The following is a 14,883-nucleotide window of genomic DNA, read 5'->3' as shown; positions in this document are numbered from 1 at the left end:
TCCCTCCCATCATTAATATTGTTGTTCCATCCTCACAAAGACATCATGTAGCCTTCCACCCAGGCTCACCTGGCCTCCCCGTATGCTCCTCCTCCTGCCCCTATGCCTGCCTGCCTGTTCCTCCCCACCTCCGTCTCAGTTTATGCAGGGCCCTTTCCTTCTGGGCTTGGGGGACCCTGGACATTGAGGACCCTCGGTAGGGGTAGCTGGGCCCCACCCTTGGCCCACAGCCCTGCTCAGCTTCTGCCTCTGCCCTGGGGAGCCAGGAGGACCTGCCTCCTCCTGGTTTTCCATCTTGATTTGCACTGTCTGTTCTGTCACCCCTGTCTGTTTTCTCCCCCCCACCCTCCCCTCTCCTTCTCTCCCCGGCGGTGACCCCAAAGTGGGGGCCCTCTGGGCCGCAGCGGCCTGGCGGTGTTCGCCCAGTGTCCGCAGCTGCCCACCAGCCAGAACGAGCACCTGCCTCTTCTCCCTGCCCCCAGGCGCACCTCTCCACCCGTGAGTGTGCGGGATGCCTACGGCACCTCTTCTCTCAGTAGCAGCAGCAACTCGGGCTCCTGCAAGGGCAGTGACAGCAGCCCCACGCCCAGGTAACCGGCCCCTCCCTCCTGCCTCCCAGCCCGCGGGGAACCTGAACGCCTTGGGGCCTGGGGGGTGTGGGTGTTCTAACCATCCCCAACTCGAGCACACTCCCTGACTGTGTGACCTTGAGCAGGTCCCTTCTTTCTGAGCCTCAGTTTCCCATCTGTAACATGAATATGATCATACCCAGCTGCACGTAACCAAAGACATTGGCTGAGACAAACTAGGGGTGATGCTTTCAGAACAAGGGGCCAGAGGTGGGTGACTCCCTAAAGTGTCGAGGACCCCACCTCCACCATCCTTGGTGTACAGCTGGCTCCGACACCTTCAGGCATCAGGTCCACGTTCAGGGAAAAAGCAGGCAGAAGGCCAACCCTCCTGCCCCCCTATGCCAGGCTCATATTTTCTGAGACAGGACATGTTCCCCAGTAAGTTTTGTCTACACTGTGCTGGTGGGTGCAGGTGTGACTGACTGGCTGCAGGGCCACCCAAGCAAAATGGGAGTTCTGTCAGGGAAAAGGCAGGAAGCTTTGAGTTGAGGAGGTCAGGCCATGGTCTGCTGGTGGGATTGGGGTGCTCTCTGCCCCTGGGTGAAAGCCTTGGCCCTCCCGCCTCCTCTAGGTGGGAATTCCTTCTCCTTGGCACTGGTGGGACCTGGGTGTGCTCACCACACACATACTTCTGTACCACCCCATGCAGGGGAATGTGGCTGCTGGGAGTGGTGCATATCCAGCCTGCCTCCACCTCAGGGTACAGCTATGAACAGGTTGATGCTCACAGCACATCTGGGCTCGCATGTGCCTCTAGATCATGAGTGGGCATGTGCAGATGGGAAGGATCCACCTGCATCTGTGGGAGCGTGTTCATGAGCTGGTGTCATAGAATAGATGACCCTGCTCCAACAAGGGGGTTGGGGCACTGACCCCTTGTGCAGTTGAAAATCCACATATAACATTTGGCCACCCCAAAACATAACTGCCTACTGTTGAGCAGAAGCCTTTATGACATAATCAGTTGACTGGCACATATTTGGTGTGTTATATGTACTATCAACAATATGCTTACAATACAGTAAACTAAAGAAAACAAAATGTTAAGAAAATTATAAGCACAAGAAAATATGTTTACAGCACTGTATTTATTGACACATTATGTTTACATTGTTTCTAAGATGAGTCATCTGTCAGTACATCAATATTGTCTTATATGACACAAAGCGCTGTAGGGATTATATGTATCACTAAGACTAGACATCAAAAATGAAAAGATCATGTGAAAAAGAAATTCACATTTACTTACAGGTATAATGATGCATGTATTGATAACAATACACATTGACAACAAAGAAGCAGCAATATGATTGCTTCACGGTAGCCCAGCCTATCTAATGAATGAATCATTATCAAAATTTTATGGCATACAGTATTACAGTCATATTCATAATATAGTATGAGAAACGTTGTTACATTTTTCTAAAAACCACTTACAGTGATGACAGGCTGATATGCAGTTTCTCCAATTACAAGAGAAAGGCATACTGTAGGGTAATGTGATCCTCTGAAAGCACAGTTGTAGAACAGTAAGAAAACTTACACACTATTAATTTTATATTTACTATCACCCACCTTATGCCAGGGAAAGGACAGGCTACCACTTCGGTACCTGCCTTACACAGAATGAACGCTTAGGCGATGATGATGACGACAACACAGAGCCAGCTCAGATCGTTCTTGCAGTACAGTTATTAGATTTCCACACCAAGTCACTCACATATACAACAGATAAGTCCTTACCCACCAGGCAGGCCCCGGGATAATTACATGGAGAGGGAGGCTTCTCCCTGCCTCAACCTCATTCTCTGGGATGGGAGACTGAGCCCTGGGCTGCAGTGCTGCGATTGGGTTGACAGAGATGGCATTGCCCTGGGTGGTACCAGGCTTGTCCACACGCTCTGTGACGTATCTCCCCACCCCGAGCTACAGGAGCCCTGACATCCCCACCTCGACGCTATGCTCTTCCCTCAGAAGAACCTTAATAAAACCCACCTTCCAGAAGGGCTGGGTGTTCTCGTGCCCACAGGGGCACAGGGGAAGGCCTGGCCTGCAAGGCGCTGGAGGAGGGGAGGGGGGACCGGGCACCAGGATGGGTGGACGGGGCTCCAGGGTGAGTGGGCGGGGGCACCGGGGTGAGTGGGCGGGGCACAGGGATGGGCAGGCGGGGCTCCAGTGTGAGTGGGCGGGGCACCGGGATGGGCAGGCGGGGCTCCCTCGCTCCTGGAGGCACAGCGCATCGCCGGCCCTTCCTCCCTCCCCGCTGACGAGCGCCCCCTGGCAGGCGCTCCATGAAGTACACGCTGTGCAGTGACAACCATGGCATCAAGCCCCCCACCCCGGAGCAGTACTTGACGCCCCTGCAGCAGAAGGAGGTGTGCATCCGGCACCTGAAGGCCCGGCTTAAGGACACGCAGGACCGGCTCCAGGACCGGTGAGCGGAAGGCCAGGGCCCGCGGCATCTCAGGAAGGAAGGAGTGGCTGGGGGCTCCTTTCTCCCGCAAAACCCCATCCGTCCCTTCCCTCCCTCAGCTGCTTCTAGAAGCTTCAGGTGGCTGCTTAGGGCCAAGCCGAAAGCGGTTTCCCCGGCCTCCCCGCCTCCCCTCTCACTCCAAGGCAGTGCTCTCTCTGTCGGAGCCTGGCAGCCCCTTTTGGCCACTTCTCGTGCCCTGGCTCCTTTCTACCTGGGGAGTAGGAGCCCAGGGCATTCTTCCTGGCTGAACTGCCCCTGGGGTCGGGGGGCGGGGTGGGGGAGAAACAACCTGTTAACCCTCCTTGGCCTCCTCCCAGGGGGTCACCAGGGGCTCCTGACCCATCATTCAGGCCCAGGTGCCTTCTTCCTCATCCATTGTGAGAAACCTTTCTCTGAGCGCCCACCCAGCCCAGGGGTCTCCCAGGAGACCCCATGAGCCTGTCTGAGCTCATTCTCCAGACCTGAGGGCCCAGTCCTGACCCTCCCAGCCTTCACCTTTCCAGGCAGACAGCTTCATCTTTCTGATGGAAGCTGCAGGGCTGCCCTCTGACCTCTGCATCATCTACCCATCTGTGGATTCAGATACACAGCTAACTGTGAGCTGGACAAGGTGCCGGGCAGGGCACTGGGGGTCAGGGCACCATGACTATGCCTTCCTTCATCTTTTCTTTTTTAATATAACAATTTTATTGAGATATAATTCACATACTATACAATTCACTTATCTAAAGTAAACAATTCAGTGGGTTTTTAGTATATTCACAGAATGGTGCAACCATCAAGAGTATCTAATTCTAGAATATTTTCATCACTCCAGACAGAAACCCTGTTCCCAGTAGCAATCATGCTCCCATTTCTCCCCAAGAACCCCATCCTTGGAAGCCAGTAATCTTTCTCCCTCTGTGAATGTGTCTATTTTACATATAAAATAAGTAAATAAGACTACATCTTTCTTGACCAGAGCTCTACCAAGTAACCCGTTCAGTATGTATTTGTTGTGGTTTGGAACTTGAGGTCACAGGTGGCATTCTGTGGGCCTCCTTGTCTGTAGAGCCAGAATTTCTATTTCCCGTTTTCTTCTCAGTGATGCCCTGGGTCTGCTTGGCCATTTGCTCTGATGTCCTCAGGGAGCAGATGGTCCATTTCCCTGCTGCCTTTCCAGGACTGCCCTGTGGCTCAGAGCAGGCGACCTGCCCTGTGTGGTTTGGGCAGGATGCCCTGCTGTGGATGTGCCTGCCCTCGGCTCCCTGGCCTCTCCACCCATGACTCATGCAGTAACTGTGGCCGTTCTCTACTTGCTGTCTTGTCGCCCTCCACACACGCTGCGAACAGTGATGTTCTCATTCCTGCAGTAGCCTGCCTGCTCCTCAAAGACAGCTTTTCATGCTATGCTTTCATACACCGTATCCCCACTTCCAAGACGCCCTTTCCCCCCATCTCACTTCCTTGGCAAGCTTATCTGTCAAGACCCAGTTCAAATATAACATCCTGCAGCCCACCTGAGACCGAGGCAGGGCTGGGAAGCCGCAGCTCTGGGGTCCTGCCAGCTCCGAGGAGGAGAGGGTCCAGCCCAGCTGATCATGCCCAGTCCCTTCTTCCAAACTCACCCTTCCTCCCAGGGCTCAGCGTCAGTGAGCAGGGTTACCCTAGAGTGAGCCCCCCCACCCCGAGGCAGGAGGAGTAGACAGTCTCCCCTGCACCTGTGGGGGCTCTGAGCCCCTCCAGGTTCCTGCTGCCACCACACCTCCATCACCGAGCTGCGCCCTGCTGAGCAGCCCTTCCCCTCTGTTCCCTTCCAGTTGATACCATTGCTGATCTTGTGGCCCCTGCAGCCCCCAGGCCCAGGCCTTTCAGTGTTTTGCAGAGTGAGATTCCTGGGCCCATTTCCTGAATTTCTAATCTGCCTTTGAAAAGAGCACGATGCTGGATCTAGGTTGGTCCCTCTGCTGGCCGTATAAACCCCAAAGTGATGGACATGCCATTTGGATTTTATTTATGTGAATGGAGGGTTTGGACTGAGTGGCTGCATGCAGGCCAGTTTCAGTCCCATGAAAGATTTTCCTTTCTTACTGCTTTTGGCCCATCCTGATGAGTTTCACCCTGGGTTTACCTCTGGACTAGATGGCATCATTTCCTACTTCACCTCCCTCCCCTTCACTGCCCCTCAGATTCATCTAAGCCTCAGGGATTTTAAAAGCCTGAGAGTTTCTGGCCAAGACTCTTCTGACAGTCTTTGTTGCCTGCTCTTGCCTCTTCTCTTGGGAGTAGTTCTGTGCCTTTTTCAGCAATCTTCTGGGCCTCTCCTCTCAACAGTACTTACAAGAAGGACACATCCAGCACAGATAAAAGACAGCCACTCTGTTCTCGTTACTCTCCTTGGACTCATCCACCACTTCTCACCCCTCCCCTGGAGGAAAGATGTAACATTATCAACTACATTCACAGCAGTAATTTCTCTCATAAAAAAAAAGTGGTTTGTCACCCTCTCCCCACAGTCGCTGGCCAAATAACCCTCCACTGAAAATTTCCACCACCGGCTTTTGTAGGAAGTCACATCCCTCTGGGCAGAGATTTTAGGTTTCATCTTTGTTGTTTTATGTTAAGAGTTTTAAATGGATGTATTAAGTTTTTATAGCAATTGCATTTTTAAACTGAGGTCTTCATCATCAACTCTCTTCTTTGGGTAGTGGATGTCAAAGTGGACAGTCGTCCGCATTTCGGCTCTAGGGGGGGTGGGAATGTGATGGTGGCTTCTTGTCCCCAAGGAGGAGGCTCCTCTGTCCTGACCCCTCACCCCTCTCCCACCCCCACTGCTTCCCCGGTGGAATAAAGAGGATGAGGAAGGAGACGTCAAGCCGTTCCTTTGTTTTTAGTGCTTTTGTCCTTGGGGACAACCCCCTCCTTGCCTGTCCTTAGTGGAGTGACCGGCCAGGTGATGAGCGCGGGTGTCTCGTCCGCTCACAGGGACACAGAGATCGATGACCTGAAGACGCAGCTGTCGCGCATGCAGGAGGACTGGATTGAAGAGGAGTGTCACCGCGTGGAGGCCCAGCTGGCCCTGAAGGAGGCCCGCAAGGAGATCAAGCAGCTCAAGCAGGTCATCGACACCGTCAAGAATAACCTGATCGACAAGGACAAGGGACTGCAGAAGTACTTTGTGGACATCAACATCCAGAACAAGAAGCTGGAGACGCTATTGCACAGCATGGAAGTGGCCCAGAACGGCTTGGCTAAGGAGGACGGCACGGCTGAGTCGGCCGGTGGCTCCCCCGCCCGCTCTCTCACCCGCAGCTCCACCTACACCAAGCTGAGCGACCCCGCTGTCTGCGGCGACCGCCCGCCCGGGGACCACCCTGGCACCTCGGCCGAGGATGGGGTCGACAGCGGCTTCGCGGCCAACGATGACACCCTGAGCCGGACGGAGGCGTTGGAGGCCAGCAGCCTGCTGTCGTCAGGGGTGGACTGTGGCCCCGAGGAGCCCTCATCTCTACACAGCTCCTTCAGCCTGGGGCCCCGCTTCCCCGCCAGCAACACCTACGAGAAGCTGCTGTGTGGCACGGAGGCCGGCGTGCAGGCCAGCTGCATGCAGGAGCGTGCCATCCAGACGGACTTCATGCCATCCCAGCCTGACCTGGATACCATCCTGGAGAAAGTGACCCAGGCCCAGGTCTGCGGGATGGTCCCCGAGTCAGGGGACAGGCGCCCAGAGCTGGATCCCCACCCCCCGGGGCCCAGAGACCCCAACTCTGCAGTGGTGGTGACGGTGGGGGACGAGCTGGAGGCCCCAGAGCCCATCATCTGGGGGCCCACCCCACATCGCCCTGGTGCCCACCCAAACCCCAGCCCGTCGGTGAGCGTGGCGTGCCCCGTGGAAGAGGAGGAGGAGGCAGCCACGGCCGAGAAGGAGCCCAAGAGCTACTGGAGCCGCCACTATATCGTGGATCTGCTGGCCGTGGTGGTGCCCGCCGTGCCCACGGTGGCCTGGCTCTGCCGCTCCCAGCGGCGCCAGGGCCAGCCCATTTACAACATCAGCTCGCTGCTGCGGGGCTGCTGCACCGTGGCCTTGCACTCCATCCGCAGGATCAGCTGCCGCTCGCTGAGCCATCAGGGCCCGAGCGCCGCTGGCACGACCGCCGGAGGCAGCTCCCAGCTCTGAGGAGGGCCAGCCCGAGCAGGGGCTCCCACGGCCCAACTACCGATCGTAGGGGTGCCGCCCTCCCTCTCACACCTTCCCCTGGGGCATCATCTTATTTCTTTAGTTTGGGGTTTGGAGGTGGCTTTTTTAGGATGATAACCGTGTCAGAGGCTGGGAGTGAAGGTTGGGGGAAGGTGTCCGAAAACTGCAACAGGAGAGAAGGGAAGAGAGACCACCGGCCGGGAGGCCTGCTGATCAGACACACTGCAGAGAGAGAAAATGGTGAGGCCCCCACCCCAGCCCCCCACACAGGGCAGTCGCTGCTCAGGAAGTCTCCCGTGTGATGATCTGGGGAGGCCAGCCTTGACTTGTCAGCCCGGCCTCCCCATCCCCCGCCCCCAGGTCCTGTCTGTTTCCCTGCGTACCCCAGGCCTTGTCTCCCAAGCCACCCCTTGCCCTCAGCCCAGGCTTCTGGGCCAGTATTATCTCCTCAGATGGAGGCAGCTGTGACCCAAAGTACAGGCAGGGGACTGGGACTTAGAACAGGTCTAGAACCACTCGGCATGTGCTGAGCTCCAGCCTCTTCAGACTGCTCCCCACTTGGGATTTGGGAGCGCAGTCAGGCCATGGGCTGGAGGAAAGATGGTGATGGGCAAGAGGTGGCAGAAGGCAGTGTGGGTCCCCTGTCTGTCTGCTCATCTCAGATCTTTCCCACCTCACTTTTCCTCCTGGCATTTCTGAGGGTGTCAGGTCATTCTTCTATGAGAGTCAGACTGGCCTGAGCCCCACCTCCCATCTGGAGACTCTGCCAGCACAAGAGGAGATGGGGCTGGCAGCTCAAGGGGCTCCTCCAGTCTCTGAGACAAGGCCCTGCAGCCTGGGAGGCGGGGCTGGGCTCAGCAACCCCAGCTGGTTTGACTCCAGCCCCTGGAGCTTGCCTGAGTTTCTCCGGGGACCTTAGGACCAGCTTCTTCTTTGCACTATGTTCATTTTGGGGCTTGGTTCTCATGCACCCCAGGATCTCCCGTGAGGTGGCTGCTTGCTTTCTCGGATGAGGGTTCCTAAGTCTTACACCTATCTGCCTCTGGAGGAATATCCAGCAGGATGAATGGCAAGATGAGGTGCTGCAGCCGTGATGTCCGTCCAGGCCAAAGCAGGGTGCCCTGGAATGTCTCCTAGGTGGGAGTGGAGTAGGGCTCCCAGCCCAAGCCCAGTCAACCTGGGAAGGCTCACTGGCCCCCCCTCCTTCCCTGGGCCCATGTCTGGGTCCCCCAGCAAAGCTGCTGACACTTTATTAACATTCTTATTTTACAGAGTAAACCCATTCCTCTTCCCCTTCAGGGCGTATACCTGTCTGCTCACCCCACCTGCTCTTCAGAGTTACGCCCTACATTGGAGCAGGGGTGAGGAGCATTGGTGGGACCCTGTGTCTTATCCACCCCTCTGGCCTAGGGGGGCACTCTGGTTCCGTCAAGGTTGCTTGCCCACCCCCGCTGTTTCAGCAGCTGTCACCTGACTTGTGGACTCTGCCCTTCCTCTCTGTGCCCTCCGCTGGTGCGGGGGACGCCTGCATGCCCTGGGGGGGCAGCCAGCCTCACCCCCAGGTCAGGGGGAGCCCCTCAGCCACGTGCTTCATGCCTCCGAAGCCCCCCGTCCTCACTCCAGGCCTCAGACCTGCCATCCTTTGTGGAGCTCCCCCTGATCCCAGCCAAGCCAAACCTGAACTCTGGGGGCAGGGCTGGGCTGCCCCATAGGACCCTGGGGTCATGACGCAGAGGGGCAGTGGACAACCCCAGTCCAAAGCCAAGCCAAGACTGGCCGTGGACCCCACCTGACGCCCTGTACTCACGGAGCCATGCAGTGTCTCCTTAGAAATAGTCAAAAGCTTTGCCGAGAAAATAAAAGTATGACTATATTTGACAACATAAAATCTATATATTTTTCAGCCCTGGAATCTAGTCGAGCTGCGTAGCCCCTCTGCTCCTGTCTGCGTCTTGCTGTCTGTGGCCTTCCTACTGTGTCTTGTGTTTTGGTGGACGTGGTCAGGGCCGGGGCCATGGTCCACGCTGTCCCTAATTCTGAACACGCCCCTCAGGAAGAGTGTGGATCAGGTCTGTGGACAAGGGGAGAGGACCTGGTGCCACCCTCTACTCTTGCTCTGGCTGAGATCTGCCTGCCTGGTCAGAAGGGCCCCAGCCCACTCCAGGTCCTCTCTTTTGTGGGGTCTGGTGGGACCTTCGACAGGCTTTGTCTCTTGTCAATGGAGGAGGCGAACCTTCGGCCCAGGCCTGGGACAGGTGCTGGGACTGTGTCGGCCGGGCTCCAGCTCGTGCCTGTGTGCGTGTGTGTGTGTGTGTTCGGGATCCCGCATCTATGCAAAAGGGGCAGAGCTGCCTGGGCGACTGGCGGTGAGAGGCAGCGGCCCACCAGCTCAGGCTCCAAGCCCAGACTGCAGGGCCCAGAATGTGGGGCTGGAGGCAAGGCCAGGGCCCCGGAGCCTCCCGCTGAGTGCTCATCCTCCAAGGCTCCCCTTTTCCTTCTTGCTTAATACCTCCTCCTGTTGGGCTGTGACCTTCTCTCCTGCCCTCCGCTTCTAGAGCAGAGATCTCTGGGGTCTCCCCTCTCCCCAGCCTCTGGCTGGAGCTGATTAGATCCTGAGCAACACTGTTCTCAGGAATCACCTTCTGGAACTGCTGGTCCTTTGGAGCCCCTCTGCCAGAAGTGGCTTCCCCTCAGTTGTGAGGTCCAGGCCAGACTTGGCCCTGCTGCTCCTCTGGTCCAGACTCAAGCAGGAATCAGAGTCAGGGGCAGGACTCTGCTCAGAGAGCTGGCCTCAAGTGAAGTTTATTCCAAATATCTCCCAAGGGGGTAACTTAGCTTTTCAATGAACACCATTCCCAGCTGCCAGTAGCACCAGGGTACCTGGCAGCACCTTGGGTTGGGGGGGCGGCGCAGGAGGCAAGTGACAAGGTTCTGCGGTAAAAGCCTACGGAGGGGCCTCTGCCTAGTGAACTCATGACCCCTCTGTGACCTAGGGGTCAGTACAAACAACTCATAGTGCACTGTTATATTCAGCCATGCCCTTGACAGAGAATTCAGGGGACACAGGAAGGGGGTGGGAGGTGGGGAGGGGTCTTCACTTTTGTCTCCTTCGTCCTTTTGATCTGACAGAGTTGTACCTACAGCAGAACAGCTCTGAATTAAAGCATGAAAACACAACCAGATCCATCGCCTGTTTTCTTTATATTGTGTCTTTTGGGGCAGTGAGGGGGATGAAGGGGGCTCACACTGTCTCCGCCTGCATGGAAGTCAAAACTCACACCCTGGAAAGAGCTGAGTGGGCAGAGATCTTTCCTGAGGTAGAGGGAACCTGAGTGCTGCAAGCTGGCTCAGCTCTACCATGTGTCTGACCCCTCCTGGGGGTCACTTGGCACCCCCTGGGTGTCAGCCCCTTTGGGCCCTGAGAGTGCACCCATTTCATCCTCTCCAGCACCCCTGAAGTGATTCTCACACCTGCAGATGCAGAAGCCAGCTGGAGTCACTGAGCAGGGGTGTGCTCTAAAGCCAGTGCCCCCTTCCAGAGCCCACACTATCCCCACCACCCCCCACCACCACCCAGCCATCCCTGCTTCACACCGACAGCCGGCATATGTGGCAGCAAGTCATGTTCTCAGAGGCAACGCATAGAAAAGGGATCGGTCTCACCACTGCTTAAAAGACAACCAACACTGGTGCATCATGGGACTGAGGATTCTGGAATTTCAATTACTTTTGAGGAAAGGATTTTATTTAAAATCAAATCTTTATTCAAAAGACAGTGAAGGGTTATAACTCTCTACAGTTTGTGACAAAGAACAAGTAAAGGAAAAAGAAACAATTCTTACCAAAAAAAAAATGTATTTGTATTCTCAAAACACGGAACTGTTTTACTGGTAGAGGCAAAAATTTGAAAGGGACCCAGTTGCAACTTTAGGAAGTGTTTAGCCGGCCTGCCGACGCGCGGAGCATTTAAATCAGCCCAGAGAATGGCTGCCTGTGGGCCCTGTCCCAGCCTTAGCCCAGTTGAGTGGCTGAGACTCCAACAGGGCCAGTGTATGTAAATGACAGGCGCACAGGATGCCATGTCGCCCCGCCCTGAACCCGCCCCCTTGAGAAGACCCCGCCCCCTTGAGACGGCCCCGCCCCCAGGCAGCGCGCCTTTGCAGGCAGGAACATTCCCTTTCCGGAAGGAGGCTGACAGGGCTGAGCTGCTGTCCCGTGGCCTCAGACGTCAGGGATGGAGTGGTCCATGGTGTGGTGGAGCAGGGTCGGGGACAACCTAGATACAGTAACAACGACAGTCGCCAAAACTGGCAGCACCTTCTCCCCCTGCCCCCCAAAACCTGTGCCTCCCTTGCCTCACCCCAAGTTACCAGAAGCCCCTGGCTCCCGTGAAGGGAGAGAGGGGAGGAGAGCGGGGCTCTGCAGAAGAGGAGAGGAAGCCGGTGGCCAGGAGGTGGGGAGGTGAGGGGGGCGGGGAGACGGGGGAGGGGGGAGCTACGGAGGGAAGTGACGGGGGCGTCAAGAGTGGGGCAGCCTTACTTTTTGACCATGTGCTCGTAGATGACGGTGGGGATGATGGTCAGGGTGATGACGTTCCCGGCGGTGGCCAGAATCTCTGTGACTTCTTTGTCCTGGAGAAGAGGTGAGTGAGCAGTCACCTTGGGGACCAGGGGCAACTCTGAGGCACCTCTGTGAAGTGGTCAGTATGGCCCTGCTGGAGTCCACCACTGACAATGACGGTAGGGAACAGGCTGCCCCTTAAGTGAGGGTGGCAGGCCCCCAGCTCAGGCAAGAATGTGGGCCTCCCATCTGAGGCTCTCTCAGTAAAATGGACTCATCTCTCCTACCCTCACCTTGAGGGCCTGTGTGGGCCTAACACCGAACGGCCTCACAGACATGACTTCCCCCAAAGAGCCCCGGGAATCCCACCAGGCACACGTGTGTGCAGTCTCCCAGGCCCCAGTGACACTGGGATTCTTACCCCAAAGCAGAAAGAGAACCACACTGCAGTTGGGGGACAAGGCGGGGGGCAGTAGGCATACCCGCCCACCCTCTTCTCTGGGCTCCTGTCAGCCTGAGCCGAGCCCGTGGGGTACCTCTTCCTCTTACATCTTGTTGACCGGTAAAAAGAAAGGCCTGCAGAAGCCATTCAGACCATGGGGAGAACAAGACACGAAAAGCACCTACATAGAGTATGCCACAAACGCTAAGGCCACGAGATGAGCCTCTGGCCCTTACTCGGAGACCGCGACCTTTACTTTACACAGATCTCCGACCAGGCTGTGTGCTTTCCTAGATGTGCCAGGATCAACGGGAGAAGATGTGCTAGATGGGACTAGACCATCAGGCACAGGGGAGAAGATGTGTGACAAGAGTGACCTGGAGATGGCCCTTATGAGGGAGGAGCAGTGGCTCACAAGACTGTCATCTGTGGGGTGAGATGGCATCCCCCCCAAGCCACCTCCACCTGCCTGTGAGCCCCAAAGCTCTGGATGCCCAAGGAGGGGGGACCCTCACTCTAAATCACAACGGGCATAAGAACCACTCTCAGTCCTGGTGGCATCAGTCAGGATAAACCACTCTCACTTGTCCAAGAACCAGAAGCCGTATGACTCATCCTCCTCTGGGGTCTAGTCCCCGAAGGCACCCACCCTGTCCCACCACCACCACCTGTCGTCACACCTCTGGCCTTCATGCGTAAGTAACAACAGCGAGTGTTTACTGAGCACTTAGTGTCTGCACTGTCCTCGGAGCTCTCGTACCTTTGTCTCATTGAATCCCTGCTGCAGCCTCAGGATGAGGACTGAAGCTGGGGAGAGGGCAGCAGCCACCCACAGACACGAACCTTCCCACCACCCCTCGATCTCCCAGCCCCTGAGTCCCTGGGATGGAGCCACGCTCCGCCTTGCTTACCTTCAGCCCTATGACGTTTTGCCCATTCACCTCGCACACATAGTGGTTGGTGAGGAGCCCATTACGGGCTGCAGAACTCCCTTTGACCAAAGAGATGATTTTCCCCTTCTTGATGACGAAGCCGACATGGCCTGTGCTGTCCTTGTGCATGGTGATGGTCCGCTGGAACGGCCTGGCAGGGAGGGACAGTGAGCTGGGCCTGGGGCATAACCAAGGGCAGACAGACAGGCTCCTGGGACCCGGGTGCTCACCTGTCCCGAACAACTATGATGATCTTCTCGGCCGATGCCTTCTTCACCACCTGGTGAGCTTTGTCCGTGCTCCACCCAGCACAGTCACGTCCATCAATCTGCAGAATCTGGTCCCCAAAGCGCAGCCCCACCAAGGACGCAGGGGTGTTGGCCTGGACCAGCTGCACGAAGAGCCCCTGGAGGAGGTGAGCCCCGCAGTCAGTTCCCCCAGCCCACCCTGAGCCCAGGTGCCTCCTCCTGGGCTGCTGCTTGCCTCTTGATCTTCTCAGAGTCTACTGGGCCCTGGGGCTGTAACTCTGTACAGCAACATACAGGGTACCCCATTTTCCTGGTGAGGAAACAGGCCACACAGCTAGAAAGCAACAGAGTCAGGAATTCAGGAGTTTTCCCGGTAACTCAGATGATAAAGAATCTGCCTGCAATGCAGGAGACTCGGTCAATCCCTGGGTTGGGAAAATCTCCTGGAGAAAGGCATGGCGACCCACTCCAGTATTCTTGCCTAGACAATTTCATAGACAGAGGAGCCTGGCGGGCTACAGTACATGAGGTCGCAAAGAGTTGGACATGACTGAGCAACTAACACTTTCAGGAATTCCAACTAGTGGCTGCATCCCCAGTCACCAGACTACAAGGCCTCTCACACTGGCATCTGAGCCAACACCCCCACACCCCTCGCCTTCCACTGTCTGCAGAAAGCCTCCCAGAAGCCAGCTCCCTGTGAGTGAGGAGCAAGGAGGCATGAAGTCCCGGGAGGGGCAAGCGGAGGATCCCTGGCACAACCTAGAGCAAGCCCTAGTGCCTTATGGGAGGGGATGGAGAGGACGAGCCTGTCTAGGGCTCAGGTGGGCCTTGGCTCCCGCCCCGCGCAGCACCTTCCTGACTGTGGTCCACCGTCTCCCGCTGGTGGACTATGTGGCCAGAACCCCGGAAGCACGCCGGGGAGCTCGGGTAGCCTCGGCCGCGGGCGAGCTCTCCCTCTGCGTTCCGCGGGGCCCCTACCCTCCTCTCCCGCCCGACCCCAGCCCCACCTTGTCGATGGCCTGCAGCCGCAGCCCCGTCTTGCCACGCTCGTCCTTGCATAGGTGGATCTCTCGCACCCCAGGCTTGATCTCCGCACGCAGCGCGCCTAGGCTGTTCCCGGACACCGGCGCCACCGCCTGGCCCGGCGAGGGGCCCGAGACCGCTGCCTGCAGACCACAGGGGAGCAGAGGTCAGCCAGCGCCGTGGGGCCTCGTGCCTCAAGGGCCCAGGCAAAAAAAAAAAAAAAAAAAAAGGCCCAGGCGTGGGAGCGGGGATTGGGAAAAAAGAACGGTGTGGACCCTGAGCCACAAGCCCACCGCAGACCACGCACTTCCCTCCTGCGGGCAAGAGGACACATGGCTCCATGAAGCCACTAGGGGGCGTCAAAGTCCTCACCCCCAAAAAACACAGCCCAGG

General features: G+C 56.9%; 2 protein-coding genes across 7 annotated transcripts in view; one reads left to right on the top strand and one right to left on the bottom strand.

Annotated features, from left to right (window-relative positions):
• Positions 1-10,462, top strand: part of SNPH (syntaphilin) — a 44,100-nt gene extending 33,638 nt beyond the window's left edge. For 3 of the 6 annotated variants that reach the window (XM_070472479.1, XM_070472481.1, XM_070472483.1), the window contains 3 exons: positions 384-590; positions 2,917-3,066; positions 6,070-10,462. In XM_070472479.1, the coding sequence (XP_070328580.1) occupies positions 384-590; positions 2,917-3,066; positions 6,070-7,261 (1,549 nt within the window). In that variant the 3' untranslated portion in view covers positions 7,262-10,462. The remainder of the gene's footprint in view (positions 1-383; positions 591-2,916; positions 3,067-6,069) is intronic. The other 3 variants (XM_070472480.1, XM_070472484.1, XM_070472482.1) reach the window with 1 other exon arrangement.
• A 543-nt stretch (positions 10,463-11,005) lies between these two features.
• SDCBP2 (syndecan binding protein 2) lies at positions 11,006-14,657 on the bottom strand (the record flags this gene model as incomplete). Its single annotated transcript, XM_020900891.2, has 5 exons — positions 11,006-11,558; positions 11,822-11,913; positions 13,196-13,367; positions 13,447-13,622; positions 14,475-14,657. Coding segments are annotated over 5 exons (678 nt in total), but the record flags the coding sequence as incomplete, so codon positions are not given.
• Between the last annotated feature and the right edge of the window lie 226 nt (positions 14,658-14,883).

Source organism: Odocoileus virginianus, chromosome 9 (assembly GCF_023699985.2).
Source record: "Odocoileus virginianus isolate 20LAN1187 ecotype Illinois chromosome 9, Ovbor_1.2, whole genome shotgun sequence".
Classification (NCBI taxonomy): domain Eukaryota; kingdom Metazoa; phylum Chordata; class Mammalia; order Artiodactyla; family Cervidae; genus Odocoileus; species Odocoileus virginianus.
This window is presented reverse-complemented; position numbering and strand designations above follow the sequence as displayed.